General features: G+C 33.5%; 1 protein-coding gene across 1 annotated transcript; it reads left to right on the top strand.

Moving 5' to 3' along the window:
• Positions 1-11,843: 11,843 nt before the first annotated feature.
• LOC132724699 (uncharacterized) lies at positions 11,844-16,373 on the top strand (the record flags this gene model as incomplete). Its single annotated transcript, XM_060709667.1, has 2 exons — positions 11,844-12,652; positions 16,203-16,373. Coding segments are annotated over exons 1-2 (548 nt in total), but the record flags the coding sequence as incomplete, so codon positions are not given.
• Positions 16,374-17,231: the final 858 nt, after the last annotated feature.

Genomic DNA, 17,231 nt, shown 5'->3' with positions numbered 1-17,231 from the left:
CTGAATCTGAAAGATTATCAATTGCTGCGGTACCATGTCATGTGGTCTCCATATCACGCGTTTCAAGCTCATATCAATGCTCAAGCTCCTATCCCGACTCAAGCTCCCATTCAGGCTCCTGCTCCTATTCAGGCTCTTGAGGGGAGTGCACCAGATTGTGAGTACACCATGCAACTCAACTTAAGAAAATTTTGTCAGTTCTTTGTGTAGCTTTGTGTTCATGGTGAGCTATAATTGTCGTTTCTCCATAATGTATGGCTGAAATCTCGGCAAAGTTCAAAGCTGGGTCATGTGGGGTCAAAAATTAAGTCATTATGTCAAATCATTTTTGATCAAATTTAAATGAACCTTTATAAAGTTTGAAACCTTAAAGATTATAAAAATGCCCTTTATTTCAGGTAAAAATGTGAAAGTGGTGTCCAGGTTTGGCCGCAGGAGGAGGACGAATGTCCTTTTTAATGACTTTTTGTGTTAAATTTAATGTTAAAATAAAATAAGAAGTTTAAGTGTTGTAAGTTTTAAGCTCACCTGAGCTGTGAGCACGAAGCTTTTGTGATCGGTGAATGTCCGTCTTCGCAAAAATATGATAAACAAGATCAACAAGGAAAGGCGGCGTTCAATGAACGCAACCAGCAAGTCTGGTTTCCTCAACATTTAGTGTTTTAACACTCTAAGAGGCCACAGATATGGTTCAATCATAATTAAACTTGGCCAGCATGCGTACCATCCATATAGAAAATGGGTCATGTGGAGTCAGAAACTAGGTTACTGGGTGATTTTGAGTAACGTTCTAGTAAATATGAAACAAGATACAGAAGCGGCTTTCAATGAACGCACCCACATGACCAGCAACAAGAACATTGCAAGACCCAGGGGACCCAAACAAAAAGAATAACCCTTTACTCCATAGATACGTGTTTTTACGCATATGCGACCATCCGTGCAGTCTGATCAGGATCTCCACTGTTTCTATTTTATATCCATAAAAGAATTTCTGACTGAAAAGAGAACAGTGGAGATCCTGATCAGAATGCATGGATGTGCAGGCTGATCTGGATCTGCACTGGTCGCAAATGCGTTAAAACACGTATTCATGGGGTAAAGGGTTCAAGAGCTTAAACGATCGATTGTGTGTCTGTGTGCGCATTGTTTAAAGTTTTTTAAAAGTCAAACATTCTTTACTATGAAAGATATTCAGCTGAAACTAGGTACGGGTATTTAGTGGGACTACCACTACCATACTATGAAGGCCTATAACCCTGGATGCATTATTTTCAGAATTTTGCCCTTTTATTACTTGAAAATACCCATTTTATAAGTTTCGTCTAAGTCTAATCATTTTCAAAGTTATGAAACTGAAATTGATACATATATAATCATTGGGACTATACCTACCTTACTTCAGAGACCCATTAATCTGAATTCATTATTTTCCTAATGATAAAATAGATAAATACAGAATCCCCGAAGAAAGCCCAACACAACAAAATTGAAAATGTTGCAGGCTCGGTTTGATTGAGCCTGTTCATGGACGGTACTGGAAAGTGCAAGTTACCGTCCACGCCCCCTAGCACCGGCTTAAGCAGAATTCAACATTTAAACATGAAATAGTAAAATTTTGAATTTAGAAACATCCGCAGATGTGTTCATACGGCGGTTATCATGGAACCTTCAATGTGACACTTCTGTGCCATTCCATGAAAAGCGGCGTATGGTCCCCAAGTAATAAAAAGCGTGTGCCCTAAACGAGAAAACAATGGGCGGAACTAAATAAAATGGAATTTTGAAAGGGGATCAGAGGTTATGAAGCCTGCGTATCACAGATATGACGTCAAAAAACAAATTTAAAAAGCAGTCAACATATCCTAAGGGTGATTCAACATTATTCAAGTAGGAATATTGGAACCACCCAACCAACTAGAAAATGCCGAAAAGTTGAAACTAAAAATACTACAAGCACAACAATAATGTCGTGCTGAACGATCTTCAAGGATCGAAAATATAACATCATTGATTAAATGTACGGGGAGACTTTTTACAGCCGCCACACGGCACAAATAACACGGATGTGATCATAAAATAGATAAATACAGAATCCCCGAAGAAAGCCCAACACAACAAAATTGAAAATGTTGCAGGCTCGGTTTGATTGAGCCTGTTCATGGACGGTACTGGAAAGTGCAAGTTACCGTCCACGCCCCCTAGCACCGGCTTAAGCAGAATTCAACATTTAAACATGAAATAGTAAAATTTTGAATTTAGAAACATCCGCAGATGTGTTCATACGGCGGTTATCATGGAACCTTCAATGTGACACTTCTGTGCCATTCCATGAAAAGCGGCGTATGGTCCCCAAGTAATAAAAAGCGTGTGCCCTAAACGAGAAAACAATGGGCGGAACTAAATAAAATGGAATTTTGAAAGGGGATCAGAGGTTATGAAGCCTGCGTATCACAGATATGACGTCAAAAGACAAATTTAAAAAGCAGGCAACATATCCTAAGGGTGATTCAACATTATTCAAGTAGGAATATTGGAACCACCCAACCAACTAGAAAATGCCGAAAAGTTGAAACTAAAAATACTACAAGCACAACAATAATGTCGTGCTGAACGATCTTCAAGGATCGAAAATATAACATCATTGATTAAATGTACGGGGAGACTTTTTACAGCCGCCACACGGCACAAATAACACGGATGTGATCATAAAATAGATAAATACAGAATCCCCGAAGAAAGCCCAACACAACAAAATTGAAAATGTTGCAGGCTCGGTTTGATTGAGCCTGTTCATGGACGGTACTGGAAAGTGCAAGTTAATAGCCTTTGTACTTATATTTTTTCATTGTTTTTCTGATAACAGTTTTATTTATTGATTGATCTCTTAGATATTTACCCTCTCCTCTACCCCCGGGGCATTTGATGCACCAAGCAGGCTCAAGGGTGGGGATTTAGACAAAAAAGGTTGTCTTCAGGGTGGGGGATTTAGACTTCAAACATTTTAAGATGTCAAATTCCCCTGGGTCCTCCCGCCGCCCCCTGGGAGGGCAAAATAATGACAGGTGCAAGATGACAATTAAATTGTCCGCTCAAGCCTTTGAAATTTAATATAGCTTTTTAACATTTAAAGTAAACTTTTATTTTTCATTCCAAGCTGTAATCAAACAATATGAGCTAAAATACATGGTATGGTCAACCTCGTGGACCTCATTAGATCTAGGTGAGGAGGAGTGTGGGACTTCAAAGATTATTGAATCACGTTTAAAGCATGTGGATTTACCGAAAGAGTGCATCAGAAAGTAGCACATAATATGCTATATATCAAAATTAAATGCCCAATATCTTCATTTTTATATTTACTATTAAAAGACATTAATAAATTTCTTTTATTCAGTTTATAGTTTCTTTTTGCACGGACTTTTATTACAGCCTGTGCTTTTTGTGATTCCATACACTGTGCCAGTAATCTTTCCGGCATCTCTACTCCAAATAAACAAATGAGGTGAATGAAGACCAGGACCTTGGGTGCACTTCCTTACTAAGTAGGGGATCTGGACATCACTGCCTTCCCTTTTCACCGTCTCGACCTCCGGTTTGCCTCTGTCTTGGTACACGGCACTACCAATAACAGTGTCTTTATTACTCCGCTGCATAATAATCATACGCGTGGTTTCGCGTAATTATCACACGGTCTTAACCAGAACAGAACCACTTTATAAATTGTAAAACTATTGAACACAGGTGAAATTCAAATTGTCATATTTGTTTTCAGTTTCATGGTTAACGTTGCTTGAATAATCGGTAACCCCGTGACCCTTTATATATATTAATATCCTTCGGTATTTATCGGAAATGTTCATTTTATACAAAAAAATTACGTTAATAAAATCGTGATTGCCCATTATCCTTTTCGTATGTCTGTATCCGTATCATATGCGTGTGCAAGTTGTCGTAACAGATTAGATAAATAATTTTGTTATATTTATATTAAAGTCAACCACACCCACCTAAAGTGTGATATTAGTAATTAGCAAAACAAATCGCTTAAACATAGTATTCGAAATGTATACGTTGGCTGTGTTGATAAATCTGCATGGTAAACAAATGTTCTATCCTTCTAAAGTCAATTACTTCTCGTTAATTTAAGAATAATTTACATTAATCGGTTGTACCATTTTGATTTAATGGGTTGTGCAAGTTCTTCAATTATTACTTTTTATTTACAAAATAGAAAAATAAAAGTGGATATAAATACGTAAATCTAAGTAGCGTACTGGTTTAAGAGCTCTGATTATGAAGATCTCATGCTATGAACATGGTTTTTCAAATTCCAATCTACAATTGTGCACATTTTTTAATGTTTTTTACTTTCAGTATATATAGAGAGAATAACAGGTTACTGTCTTTTGAGAAAGGGTTTCTCAGACGAGGTAAGATATGGTCCTGGAAGGGGCGAGGCTTGCCCTTTCTCAAAAAACAGTAACCTGTCATTCTTTCTGATGATATTGCATCTCATTTTTTTAATTCGGGCCGCTAATTTCTGAAAGTACGGTAACTACTTTGTAAAAGAGGGTTATACGCCAAAAAAAAAGTAGTCCGAGGGTTTTTACCAATACTTTTATAACACAACACAATTTTTGGTACAATTTGCTTAAAGAATTTATTTGCTGTTTATTATCATAAATATTCAGCAAAGTCAATTAAACAATACCAACAATAAATATCATCAGTGCTGATCTGGCGTAGGAACATATTACCATTTCAAACAAATTTAGCAAATGGCCGCCGGCTGAAACAGCCTCAACTGGAAAAATTAATTGTGCTTTAACAGGATAACAAGTGTGATTCTTAAACCGTTTAACAGTTAACATAACGGATTTGGACGAAGGAGTTCACCTCAGCTGTACAACGGAATATTTCAAAACTGTTCAATTACGACTGCTACTGTCTTGATCGTTCCTTGGAGACATGCTGTACATATTAAAATTCTGTATATGGAGAGTAGCACCAAAAACATTGACTGCACATAACCTGGAGCATTTCCAGCCTGTGTGAAATGGGTTGTATAATTAACAGTTGGAACATTGACTACATGATTTATATCATTATTATTTGTAGAAAATTAAAAGATCATTTATAAACAAAAATTCATTACCGGAAAATTATTTTTTTTAATTATAAGCAAAACAAGTCGGGGGGAATTAAACGTCTAGTTTATAATGATGAAATACATGTATCTTGAAGCGTAAGTTTTTTGCTGGATTTATTTAATTTCCAAAAGTGTATTAAATAGACGTAATAAATTGTAATAACCGATTTAGTCTGATTTTTTAGGGGAAATCCTTGTCTTGAACTTTTGGCTATGGTAAATTGGTACCCATTTTCCTGGAGAACTCTGCCAAATGTAGAAATGTACCCTCGTAAACTACTCGCCTCGTAGTCTGTTCCATCTTCTTTCTTAATGGAGCGAAGGAACATGGCGAGAAGCTCATCCAGCTCTGTCATTGGGATGGTATGGAACTCTCGTGTTTCGTTTTTTAGTTTGAGAAAAGTTTTTAGCCTGTTTATATGTTGGTTAGTTTTACGTTTTGTGTGCTGATTTTTTCAGACTCGTTAAATGCCTTTACCGAGTCCATATCAACCATCAAAAAGCCTTTGTTCATATTTTCAGAGGCAACATGAAGGATTGCCAAATTAAGATTAAAAAGTGCTTATTTGTATCATTTATAATTATCTTTGTGAAACTTGAGACTGATGTAAATATTAATAATGTTTTCCCTGTCCTTACTCTGATTTTGTCACTAAGAATTCATATTCTTTTAATTATTTATTATTATAAATATTGTTGTTGTTGTTGTTGTTATTTTAGATGTCTAAGAGCAGAAGATGTTTTTTAAAGATGTAAGTAAAAAATGTTTTTAATAAGAAATTGTGTAAATATACCTTTAATTACAATAAAAATCATTTAAAAATCAATTTTTTTATTTTATGTAACATTTTTTTTTTAATAAATATGTTTTATTCAGGGTGTTTTATCTTGTCATTTTTTGCAATGCTTTAAGCTGTTAACATTTTGAAAGTAGTCTGGAAAAAAGTGGGAGGTGCTTGAAAAATCTGATGTACTCTGACTTTTCCATAGGTTTAAGCATGGAAAAGTGTTCTCAAGTCACTGACTGAGAAAGGTTGTTGTTCTCAGACAAGCTTTATCAGGCAGTTGTCATAGTAATGGCATGATAATTTTTTTAGTGTGTCACGTAACTTTTCAATTTCTCTTTTATAATATTTTGCACAATTTAAAGTTAAACTTATTACAGTTGAGCAAAATTGAATGCTTTTGATTTTGAACTGTCATTGAACAGTTTGAATCGTATTATCAATTTATTCAGTTTGATACTCTGATTTCTATTCGCCACATATTTAACAATTTTGGCTCATTTGTACATATATTTTTTCCGTTGCCCATTAATCACCCTAATCACAACTGTGTTGTCTTATACTTAACCTGTTGCATGCGAATTTGTCTATAAAATATTCTCAAATAGCATTTTGTAAATGGAATTCACAACAACAACAACAAACAAAAAAGAAATGTAAAAAATGCAATTTTATTTTCAAGATACTCCTGTGTGTTGTAATTACAAAAGTGGATGTAAAAAAGAAAGACAATTATTTGACACAATTCATTTTGGAAAACAATATTATTAATTCTAGTATGTTTGGTGCAATATTAAACCATGCGTGCGATTATCACAGCTTTACTGTCGCAGGCGGTTTCATTTTTCCTAGATCTTGTTCAACATCAAAACATTTTAATTTGCATTAACTTTCAGCTGACGACAAATGTATACACAATATTGATTTCATAAAAAATAGTATTATACTATACAAAATTCAAAGATGTTTTATATGATAAAATTTAATTTCGTGCGCATGACCGTTGTTACTTCGGCGCGATATAATCAAACACGTGCACTATTATAATTTCTTATACAAATAATACATTTCGGAAATATACGTAGGTCTATCTGATTGCACTTTTATTGATAACCATTTTTCCATTATTTATTGTTATAACTTACCTTCAAACGATTCGACTTGATAAGATAATGTTATTATAATTAAGGAAAAATGACACATCAATGATTGTCTATTTACATCCCTAACAAAACATAACAAACACGCATAGCTATTATCGACTTTTAAAAATCACAACTGTCTTGAACACTAAGTGAAAACACAATCATTAGCAAAGTTGGACAAAAACGTTTAAAAACTTATTCATAAGAACATAATTATAATTTTGAATAACGAATGTTGTCATATGTCGTGTGTTAGAAAATCAATAAATTCCCATAAAAGTTATACCATTAGATGCGGAATTAATTTTGCAATAAAATGGTATATACTCTAAATTGGAGTATATTTAAGACCGTGCTAACCCTAACCGTTTGATTTTATTAACACGCGTGTGATAATTACGCGACACCGGCTCTAGTAAGTGTTGAGAATTTGCGTACCGCTCCTAACAGGCGTGAAGGATGATGCACTTATTCATAATCCTTCATGTACATACTCAATCAACCAAGACTGCAATTTTCATGTAATTTTGTTGTGATGAATACATCCGAGGGATCACTTTGTTTCCAGATTTTTTTTCATTATTTGGTAAAGAAACCTGTTCGAAATTCACATAGTTTGCCCATTTTAACATTTCAGTCTATAAACACCCTTGTCAACATCGAACTGATCTGTTCTTCCTAGTGACTGTTTAAAAACAACAGCGCTTTAAATGTGTTTGCGAAATCTATATAAGCAATGCTTATTATTATTTAATCACATGCATTACAAAAGTTTGTATTTGAACATGAAATTTTTCTATCATGAAACAAAACAGAATGTAAATTATCACATTGGACGAGGTCAGACTGCTATATGAGTGTGCTATATGCTGATAGCATAGACTTAACAAAGGCTATTTTTGGTTCCAACAGGTTCATAGTAAAATATGATAAACAAGATCAGATGAGGAAGTTTTGTTTATCTTAAAAATCAAGTGTCCTATAATTGTACATTTGGAAGAACATAATAATTCTTGTTTAACAAAGAATATTCAACGACTTGTAGAACATCATTGATTAAGCTATGAAATTGTATTTACATATCCTGTTTCTGATATGTTGAAGAAGTCAGGCTTATATTTGTGTTGAGAATTGAGTACCGCTCAAGCCGGTGCTAGGGGGCGTGAGGGATGTTGCACTTATTCATTTTACATCATATACAGACTCAATCGAACCGACTCTGCAATGTAAATGTATTTTTTGTGATTAATATAATGCTTCCGAGGGATCGCTTTGTGTCCAGATTTTTATACTTCACAACAGCAGGTGTCAAGTGCGACAGCTGTGAAATTTGCCCCGTACTTCAGTTAAGCGTTGTTATATTTTTCTGGTCCTTCGGGATCATTGATGCCAGCAATATTAAGTGTTAAGAATTGAATACCGCTCAATCCAGTGCTAGGGGTCGTGAGGGATATTGCACTTATTCATTATCCCTCATGTACAGACCCAATCAAATAGAACGAGAATAAAGATCAACAAGGCAAAGGCAACGTTCACAGGACGCAGCCCCGATCCCCGACACACCGAAGCAGGACACCCAGAAGGCACCAAACCCAAGCCGTGAGTGGACATAAGGGCGGCGACAGGAGAGGGACAAGTAATGTGTGAAGCAAAAAACTAAAACGGGCCCATATGAGATTAAAAGAGATAAGGGTTGTAAGGGTAAAAGGGGGATAAAAATGGAAAGAAGGGGAGGGTGATAAAATAACTACAATCAATGACAATCCAACAAGACACACATCACAAAATACGTAAAACATATGATAAACAAGATCATCAAGGAAAGGCGGCGTTCAATGAACACAGCATTCAAAACAAGTATCAATGAAGATATGAAAAACACATGAAGGAACACAGAGGGGTACCGCCTTGGAACGGTCAGTGGTAGATTCACCACTGAGGAATTTAAACCGTTTTAAGGCTCGCCAACCCAAATATGTTTATATGACACGAAAGTGTAAATAAAATTAATCCCCGAAAAGTAACAATGGTCATTGTTACATTAAAAAAATAAAATAAAACACGTAAATGATTGTGTAAATATGTTCAAAAAGGTACTGCATAATGACCATTACCAAAGTACTCGATGCCTTGGAGGAAGGCAGAGCAACAAAAAAATCCCCTACAAGAGCCTGACGAAGCAAGACAGAAGACTCTGCAAATTTAATGTAATTTTGTTGTGATTAATGCTTCCGAAAGATCACTTTGTTTCCAGATTTTTTTACAAGCATTGCTTTATCTATACACACACTCCTAATGTTAATCATTGTATATTAAATTCTTTACGACCTGGTTTCCTGTATCAAAAGATGGCCATAGTTAAATCAGATATGAAAGCCACTCGTCTCAAGAAGGTAAAATGAAAAGAATGATACAAAATTTCAAGTCATCATATATGATATAATTGATCAATTATAATACAAGTAACTACAAATATCAAAACCAAATCAGTTTACTCATTTCCCTCTATGTTAGATACGATCCAAGATTCGTTGCGTTCTGGATCACATGTTCCGGTATTGTCCTGTAAAATCACGTGATACTAGAAATAATCCGGATGAAAAAATTCCGTAAATCATAAAAAAGTATATCCCGATGGCAGAAAAGCGAACTGTCAGTGCAAAAAGGTAAAAGGTTGAACATTTTGAATTGATATTTCGATTTTTTTCTAAAATATAAATAAAGCCAATAACCCACTTGTTTAAATTTCAAAAATGGGTTTCATTATGCAAGTTTATGTTTTATAGTTTGATTAATGTATACGTTTCACGTTTGGGGTGCCATTATGCGCGTTTTTTCCGGTGTCACATTGAATAAAATTTAAATAATATCTTTCAAAAGATTGGCGAATGTTATGTTGATTAACCAATAACTGAAAATATAAGCAACTAATTTTAAAGTTAGGAAACTACCTAAATTATAAAATGACTGTCAAAATACTTTTAAATATTGATCGTTACCGATACATTCTGCAAGATATTTATAGGCAATTTCGGTGGTAACGTGCATTGTTGGTTATTCTGTTTTCGGTATAAAAAAATAAAACTGAAAAGAAATACGGCAAAATGTCAAGTTATTTTATCTCTACATTTTCACTGACAATTTAAACTTAATTTTAAATCGGAATATGACTATAACAAGGCGTTCGCAATTTGATCAATTTTAACATAATTGTTATTTGATAATTTATGATATTATACGTTCAGTTATACATACATAATAAAAGCATGAATTGGAACATTGAATGTATTGAATGTACTGACATTACCACATGATTGAATGGGACTGATTTTATCGCATTTTCTTTTGAATGTGTGTAGTATTGATCGGGTAACTAATACGAAATCGCTATTATGTAGCTTTTAAATTTAACAGAAAAGGAACTTTAATCGCAAAGGTAATTGTTTTTCTTACATTTTATTTGTTAAAACAATATTATACATTATAAGTTATCACTATTTTTTACAGTTGTATGACCATATATAAACGCTTACGTACTTAGTCATTATCCTCAATCAAACAAGTCTCCATTTCTCTTGTAATTTGTTGTGATTAATGCTTCCGAGGGATCACTTTGTTTCCAGGTTTTTATACTTCACAACAGCATGTCAAGTGCTGTGTTGCAGCTGAAAAAAGTTGCCCCGTACTTCACTTCAGTGTTGTTATATTTTTCTGGTCTTTCGGGATCATTGATGCCAGCACTATTAAGTGTTGAGAATTGAGTACCACTCAAGCCGGTGCTAGGGGTCGTGATTGCACGTATTCATTATCCCTCATGTACAGACTCAATCAAACCGAGTCTGCCATTCAATTGTTATTTTGTTGTGATTAATGCTTCCGAGGGATCACATTGTTCCCAGATTTTTATACTTCATAACAGCAGGTGTCAAGTGCTATGAGGCAGCGGTTAAAACGTTGCCCCGTACTTCACTTCAGTGTTGTTATATTTTTCTGGTCCTTTGGGATCATTGATGCCTGTTCAGAATTGAGTACCGCTCAAGCCGGTGCTAGGGGACGTGAGGGTTGCACGTATTCATTATCCCTCATGTACAGACTCAATCAAACTGAGTCTGCAATTCTGTTATAATTTTTTTGTGCTGAATGCTTCCGAGGGATCACTTTGTTTCCAGATTTTTTATATTGCAACCAACTGTTATTATACGACTATATAACCTATCGAGAATCTTAATAACGATTTTTTAATACAGCGAACTACCTTTGAAAAAATAAAATCTTCATAAAATAGCATTAGCCGTGTATATAGTAAATTTAAACTTCCCGACTATCCAAAGAAAAGCGACGTTACAAACGTCCAGTATAAATTTAAATTATAAAAAAAAATGTTTACCAGCTATTCTTGTACATATTTTAAAGTCAATAATTAATTCTTATACATTTTATGTCAGGTGAATATAGCCTGTCTTATTCATTTATCATAATGAAACCGGTCACAACTTTGTCTACCGTCGTATGTTGGAGGTATCTCTACAAAATAGAGACCTACCCTTCACATATGTCAATACAAAAGCAGTCGCTCAAAGCAGGTTGACCTCTTTGAAATTCAGTTACATATATCATATTGATTTTACGATATTATCTAAGCTTCAGCATTTATTTTGAATTTCATTACTGAATTTGATAACAATATCTTTAATATCTTTAGATCAGTCTCACAAAGGTTACTTATCTTTAATATTTTTTTGTTGTTTGCAATTCAAGCCAGCAGTATTACACATCCTTGCTTGACTTCTGTGGACGAGAATATAAATAATCACCACCGGCTTAAAAGAACTAAAGAAATATAGTGTTTCATGTAACGACATCTTTCAAACATGTTTCTGCAAAAGTGCCCGAGTGTGCCGGAATTTGATAATCATCGTTTGAAAAACAAAATGAAGTATTATATTTGATGCATGTGAAAGAAAGTGATTGATATTTCTGCTGCAGATTAAGAAATATTACAGGATGTCATAGACAGCGATGGGTTGCTCATGTTTTCAAGCTATCATTTTGTATTAGAAGTGACTGAAACGAAGACAACAGGGCTGGATATTAGTATCATTTTTCCTAAGTGATATTATCATTCCCCTTTTCATTAACTGTGGTCTTAAGTAAACACAAGCTAACAAAGATACATGAGTAAAATTGTACAATATGGCAAAAAACAAGACAATTAATGAACCAAAACATCCGGCGTCAGAGAAAAGTGATTTTATAAGCGTTCGAGGTCAGTCACACTCGGGCAGCGTCTCAAAAGAATCGGAAGATTATCAATCTGTATCTTCTAAAGATGTGTCTTCGGTTATGAGAAGATGGGATATAGAGAAACCTATAGACGATCCCTTGTGTGAATCATTTTCAGTAACTGACATGTGTTCAATCTGTGCAGCAAAGGAAATAGGTAAAATAGCAACACATATATGTCGAGACTGCAGCCGATATGGCAGATACTATTGTCAAAGTTGCTGGGATTATCACAATAAGTTCTTACCCACTCATGATACACTGTCACTTTCCGTTAGCAGCGATAGGTATGTTATAATTAAATACTTTTTTAACAAACATGATATCTCGAACGAGTCGATATGTGGTCATCTTAAGTTAAAAACTATATGACCAGATTATATCATGAAAAAACACTTTTTTCATCCAACAGATCATATTTTTAACGAACCTGTGTCTTGTTTAAATACATTTTTGAAAACAACAAAATGTGTTTAAATCAGTTCACAATCTTATATTGATAAAGAACAATAACATTTTGTTTCCAAAAAATCAATGTTTTGTTCGGATTTATATCTTGTTCTTAGTTTTTGTAAAAATATATGTTTAAATTTACTTGACCAATTTCACTCAAATTGGCTAATAAGGGCTATCTTAGTTTGTGCTTTTGTTTGTTTCAATTTCGATCGCTATTTCTTTCAGCAGACGATTTGCCTTTGACATTTTCTCCCCTAAATAATTTACAGTTCAAAACAGTGACTGATACTTTTACAGATTATAATTAACAGGTAGATTAACTATTAATTGTAAAAATTAGAAAAAGAAAAACTTACATATATATAGTCTTTATTGAAACTAGAACTCCACGTGTCGGATGTGTCGCCTTGTGAACAATGTAGTTTAGGAGAAATGGCCAGGACAAAAATGAAATATGAAAAATAACAAGGGCAATAACTAAAAAAAGAATAAGTGCAAAGCAGCAGTTTCTGTGCACTGTACTTCTTATCAATAAGATCTATCATTCTATGATGTTTCAAGTCCATAGCTTCATACTTGAGGAGAAATGACCAGGACAAAAATAAAGTAAGAAAATCAACAAAGGGCAATAACCCAAAAATAAGAAATGCAGAGTATCAGTTCTTATGCACTGCACGTTTTCTTAATGAGATTTATCATCCTATGAAGTTTCAAGTCCATAACTTTTATACTTTCGGAGAAATGGTCTGGACAAAAATTAAGTATGAAAATTAACAAAGGGCAATAACTCAAAAATTAAGAAATGCAGAGTACCGATTTTTGTGCATTGCACTTTTTCTTAATGAGATCTATCATTCTATGAAGTTTCAAGTCCATAGCTTTTATACTTAAGGAGAAATGGCCCGGACAAAATTAAAGTTTGAAAATAAACAAAGGGCAATAACTAAAAAAAAAGGAAATGGAGAGTACCTGTTATTGTGCACTGCACTTCTTCTTAATAAGATCTATCATCCTATGAAGTTTCCAGTCCATAGCTTTTTTAGTTGAAGAGAAATGGCCCGGACAAAATTAAAGTATGAAAATTAACAAAGGGCAATAACTCAAAGAATAAGAATTGCAGAGTACCGGTCCTTGTGCACTGCACTTCGGGTTATTGAAAGAAGCATGCATACCAAGTTTGAAGTCAATCAGACTTATAGTGACTTAGTTATGCTCCGGACAAGCTTTAGGGGACGCCGACGCCGACAACGACGCCGACACAGACGCCGCCGCCGACGCCGCCGACAAAAGTAACCCCTATATGTCACCTTTTCAAGGCGACACAAAAACAAATTATATGCTTTGTAATTATTTCTACTAAAAACGACCGATACAGTTCTTGATAGTGCCATTATTTTTATCAGGTCAATTTAAAAGTGAAAATAACTGCACGTTTACATGTACTATCTAATCTTTTAACTTACCTTTTTCAAGATCAGTAGTTGTATGGTAGCTGATTTGTACCCTGTTGTATTTCTTAATCATTTTGAATTATTTGTAGCAAAAACAGTATGTAATGACAAAGATAGACAGAAAAGAACAAACAATTTGGTAAAGATCAGCTACTTCCCCTAAAAATCGGAGAAAACTGAAAGAAACTCAAATGAAGACACTAAACACCAAAATTATAAATGTTACTGGCTTACTTTTATTAAGCCATGAAAAGTAGTTGTGAAAAGTATTAATAAAAAGTTAGATGGTCATTAGTTAAAAAGTTGTTACGTTGAAAAAATGTAGCTCCAATATCCGTTTACTGGTACACTTCGTTAAAACATTCATTCTATGTAATAGATGAACGTGACAAGGATACAATGTATAGGATAATTGTCTGCAACAGTTCCATCACAATTCCATCCTTTTACATATTTGCAGGTGAATGTTTCTTCTTGTAGGTAAAATCTAAAAAATATATAATTTACAAATGTAAATATAGCCTCTCTAGGACCTCACAGACCACATTAAACTGCTGACAAAAAAAATTGACATATTAGTATAAAAAACAAAATAAATAAACAATGCATAATTAACTAAAACGAATAAACAGTGAATACCATAAAACCTAAAACTAAGATAAATGACAAGAAAAAAATGAAAATACCAGTGTGTTCAAAAACTGACTATAATGTAGACTTCGACGATATTCGGAGTCTTACAGTATCAGTTTTAAAGAGAAATATGATTTGCACGAAATGGAAATTATGATGAATAAATAGAAATCATCTTGAAATACGATTTTCAGAGAAAAGAAACAATATTTTATTGGGAAATTATGTTACTTATAAAGCATGAATAAGTACGGGTATATCACGCTAATGTCAACACGTTAGTCTACAAAATGTACAATGCAATGTATTTTGTTCTTAAGTTTATATATCTTAATCTTATTGTATAATTCATTTTGTAGGAGATAATGTGGTTAAAGCGTTAAAGTTGTTAGCATCCAAAAGTAACCTGTAAATCTTACTGTATGTCTGAACAACTTTTGATTATTTTCAGTAACCAATGTGGGTCCGTCAAATCATTAAGGGCAGCCTTAAATGGATAAAATAAACTTGAAACGTATTATGTTGATTATTCCAAAGGAAACAAAATGCCATATATTGTGTCAAACATTCTATTTGAGTGAAATTATCCTAACAATGTAAATTCCATGATATGCTTTAAAGTTTATGAAATAGCAACAAATATCAGAATAATTTTGTCACATTGTTTTACAAATTATAAAGTTTAAAACAGATATATCGTCGTATGTTATGGCATGTTAAAGATTTCACCAATTAACACTTATGGTAAATTAAACCTAAATGGATTAAATCAAGCGTGCATATAATATCACGGGGTTGTCATTATATCTTAATCTGAAACTTGTAATTAATTTAGTTGAACATTAATAGGCTTTTTCGAGTCTGATCCGTTCCAGAAGTTGATACGAGTAACCGATCAGATCTATCACACTGACTCTTTTAAAATCTATTCGTTCATGAACTACATATGCAACCGTTATGTAATGTCATTACGCTAGCAGCGTTGCACCAGACCACACTCGTATACAATACGGATTAATTTCTGTCGAGTTACTGTTACAATTGTTAACAAAAAGTGTTTCTTGCATAAACGCGTAGGTATTTTATACGGAGAAACGTGTTACGGTATCGTACATTGAAAACAATGTACGATTTAAAAAAGTTTTGTTTTATGAAGTATGTGTATATTAAATAATCTTACTGACAATTCTTTATTCTCAAGAATTATTCTGTAACCTTAATACGTTTTTAGGTAATGTCCTAAAATTTGATAATAATTACATATATGTTGATGATTATGATTTTGTTTCTTTTCAAGTGACGATGAAATAAACATGTGGCTGAATGAGCTGAAACAGCAAATTGAGAAAGATGAATACAATGAAAAGACATTTGATAAAAAACCTAATGGAAATGTAGAGTCAGCAAAATTGTCTGTCTTTTTAAAGGAAATTTGCACCATCATTCAAAGAAGAAGTAAACGCCAAAGGTACATCTCAAAGTTATTAATTATTTCTCAAACATATCGTTAAAGTCAGTACATGTAGAATGATATCTATTTCGAAATGGCTTGCACTGGTTTAGACAAAGCTCAATGTTGCCTTTTATACTATTATTATGTTATATGATGTTTGCTTTAGAGTCGCGAATTGCTAATCACCTTATAATATTATGCACCACTACACTATGATTGTATATTGTTGGACAGCGTGGTAGAATAAAGTGAATATAGAAATGTTAACTGTCATTTCTTAAAACATACATTGAGTTAACCCAAGTTGTCCTTCGGGTTGTTCTAAGAGGCAGTGCTAATTATAAAATATGACCATGTAAAAATATTTTTGGTACGAAAATTAAATTCACACCTTATGAAATAAAATCAATGAACTTACACCATGTGATCTCCAAATTCATTATTATTAATACTGGATTTTAACAAACTTACCTCGTTTTCTTTCCTTTTTTTCTAGTCCAAAAAGTCCGTATCAAATCACAATGTACTCCATTTGTCTCATTTTAATTTATAAAATCCAAATATTCATAAAAAATCCTTATTCACGAAGCAATTTTTTGTCAAAATGTCAAAAAATGATGGTGTGAGGAAAAGATTCCATTATACATATATTGTTGAATATAATACTTAATCTGTTAGACTGGTATCGATCTTCAAAACTTACGTACTCGTCCACGTCCAATAGAATTCAGTGTTGTACTCAGCGAATATAATTATAACCTCATGATATTACTGTAATAAGCAACAACATAGACAAGTTCATATATCATCTCTTCTTCATATCGTTTGTAATAACGTTTCAGTTTTATTTAAATTTGAAAAGTAATTTTTTTA

This window comes from Ruditapes philippinarum, unplaced genomic scaffold (genome assembly GCF_026571515.1).
Source record: "Ruditapes philippinarum isolate M1 unplaced genomic scaffold, ASM2657151v2 ctg10531_1_1_1_1, whole genome shotgun sequence".
Taxonomy (NCBI): Eukaryota; Metazoa; Mollusca; class Bivalvia; order Venerida; family Veneridae; genus Ruditapes; species Ruditapes philippinarum.
Note: the sequence above shows the minus strand (reverse complement) of the source record. Positions and strands in the feature narration are given on the sequence as shown.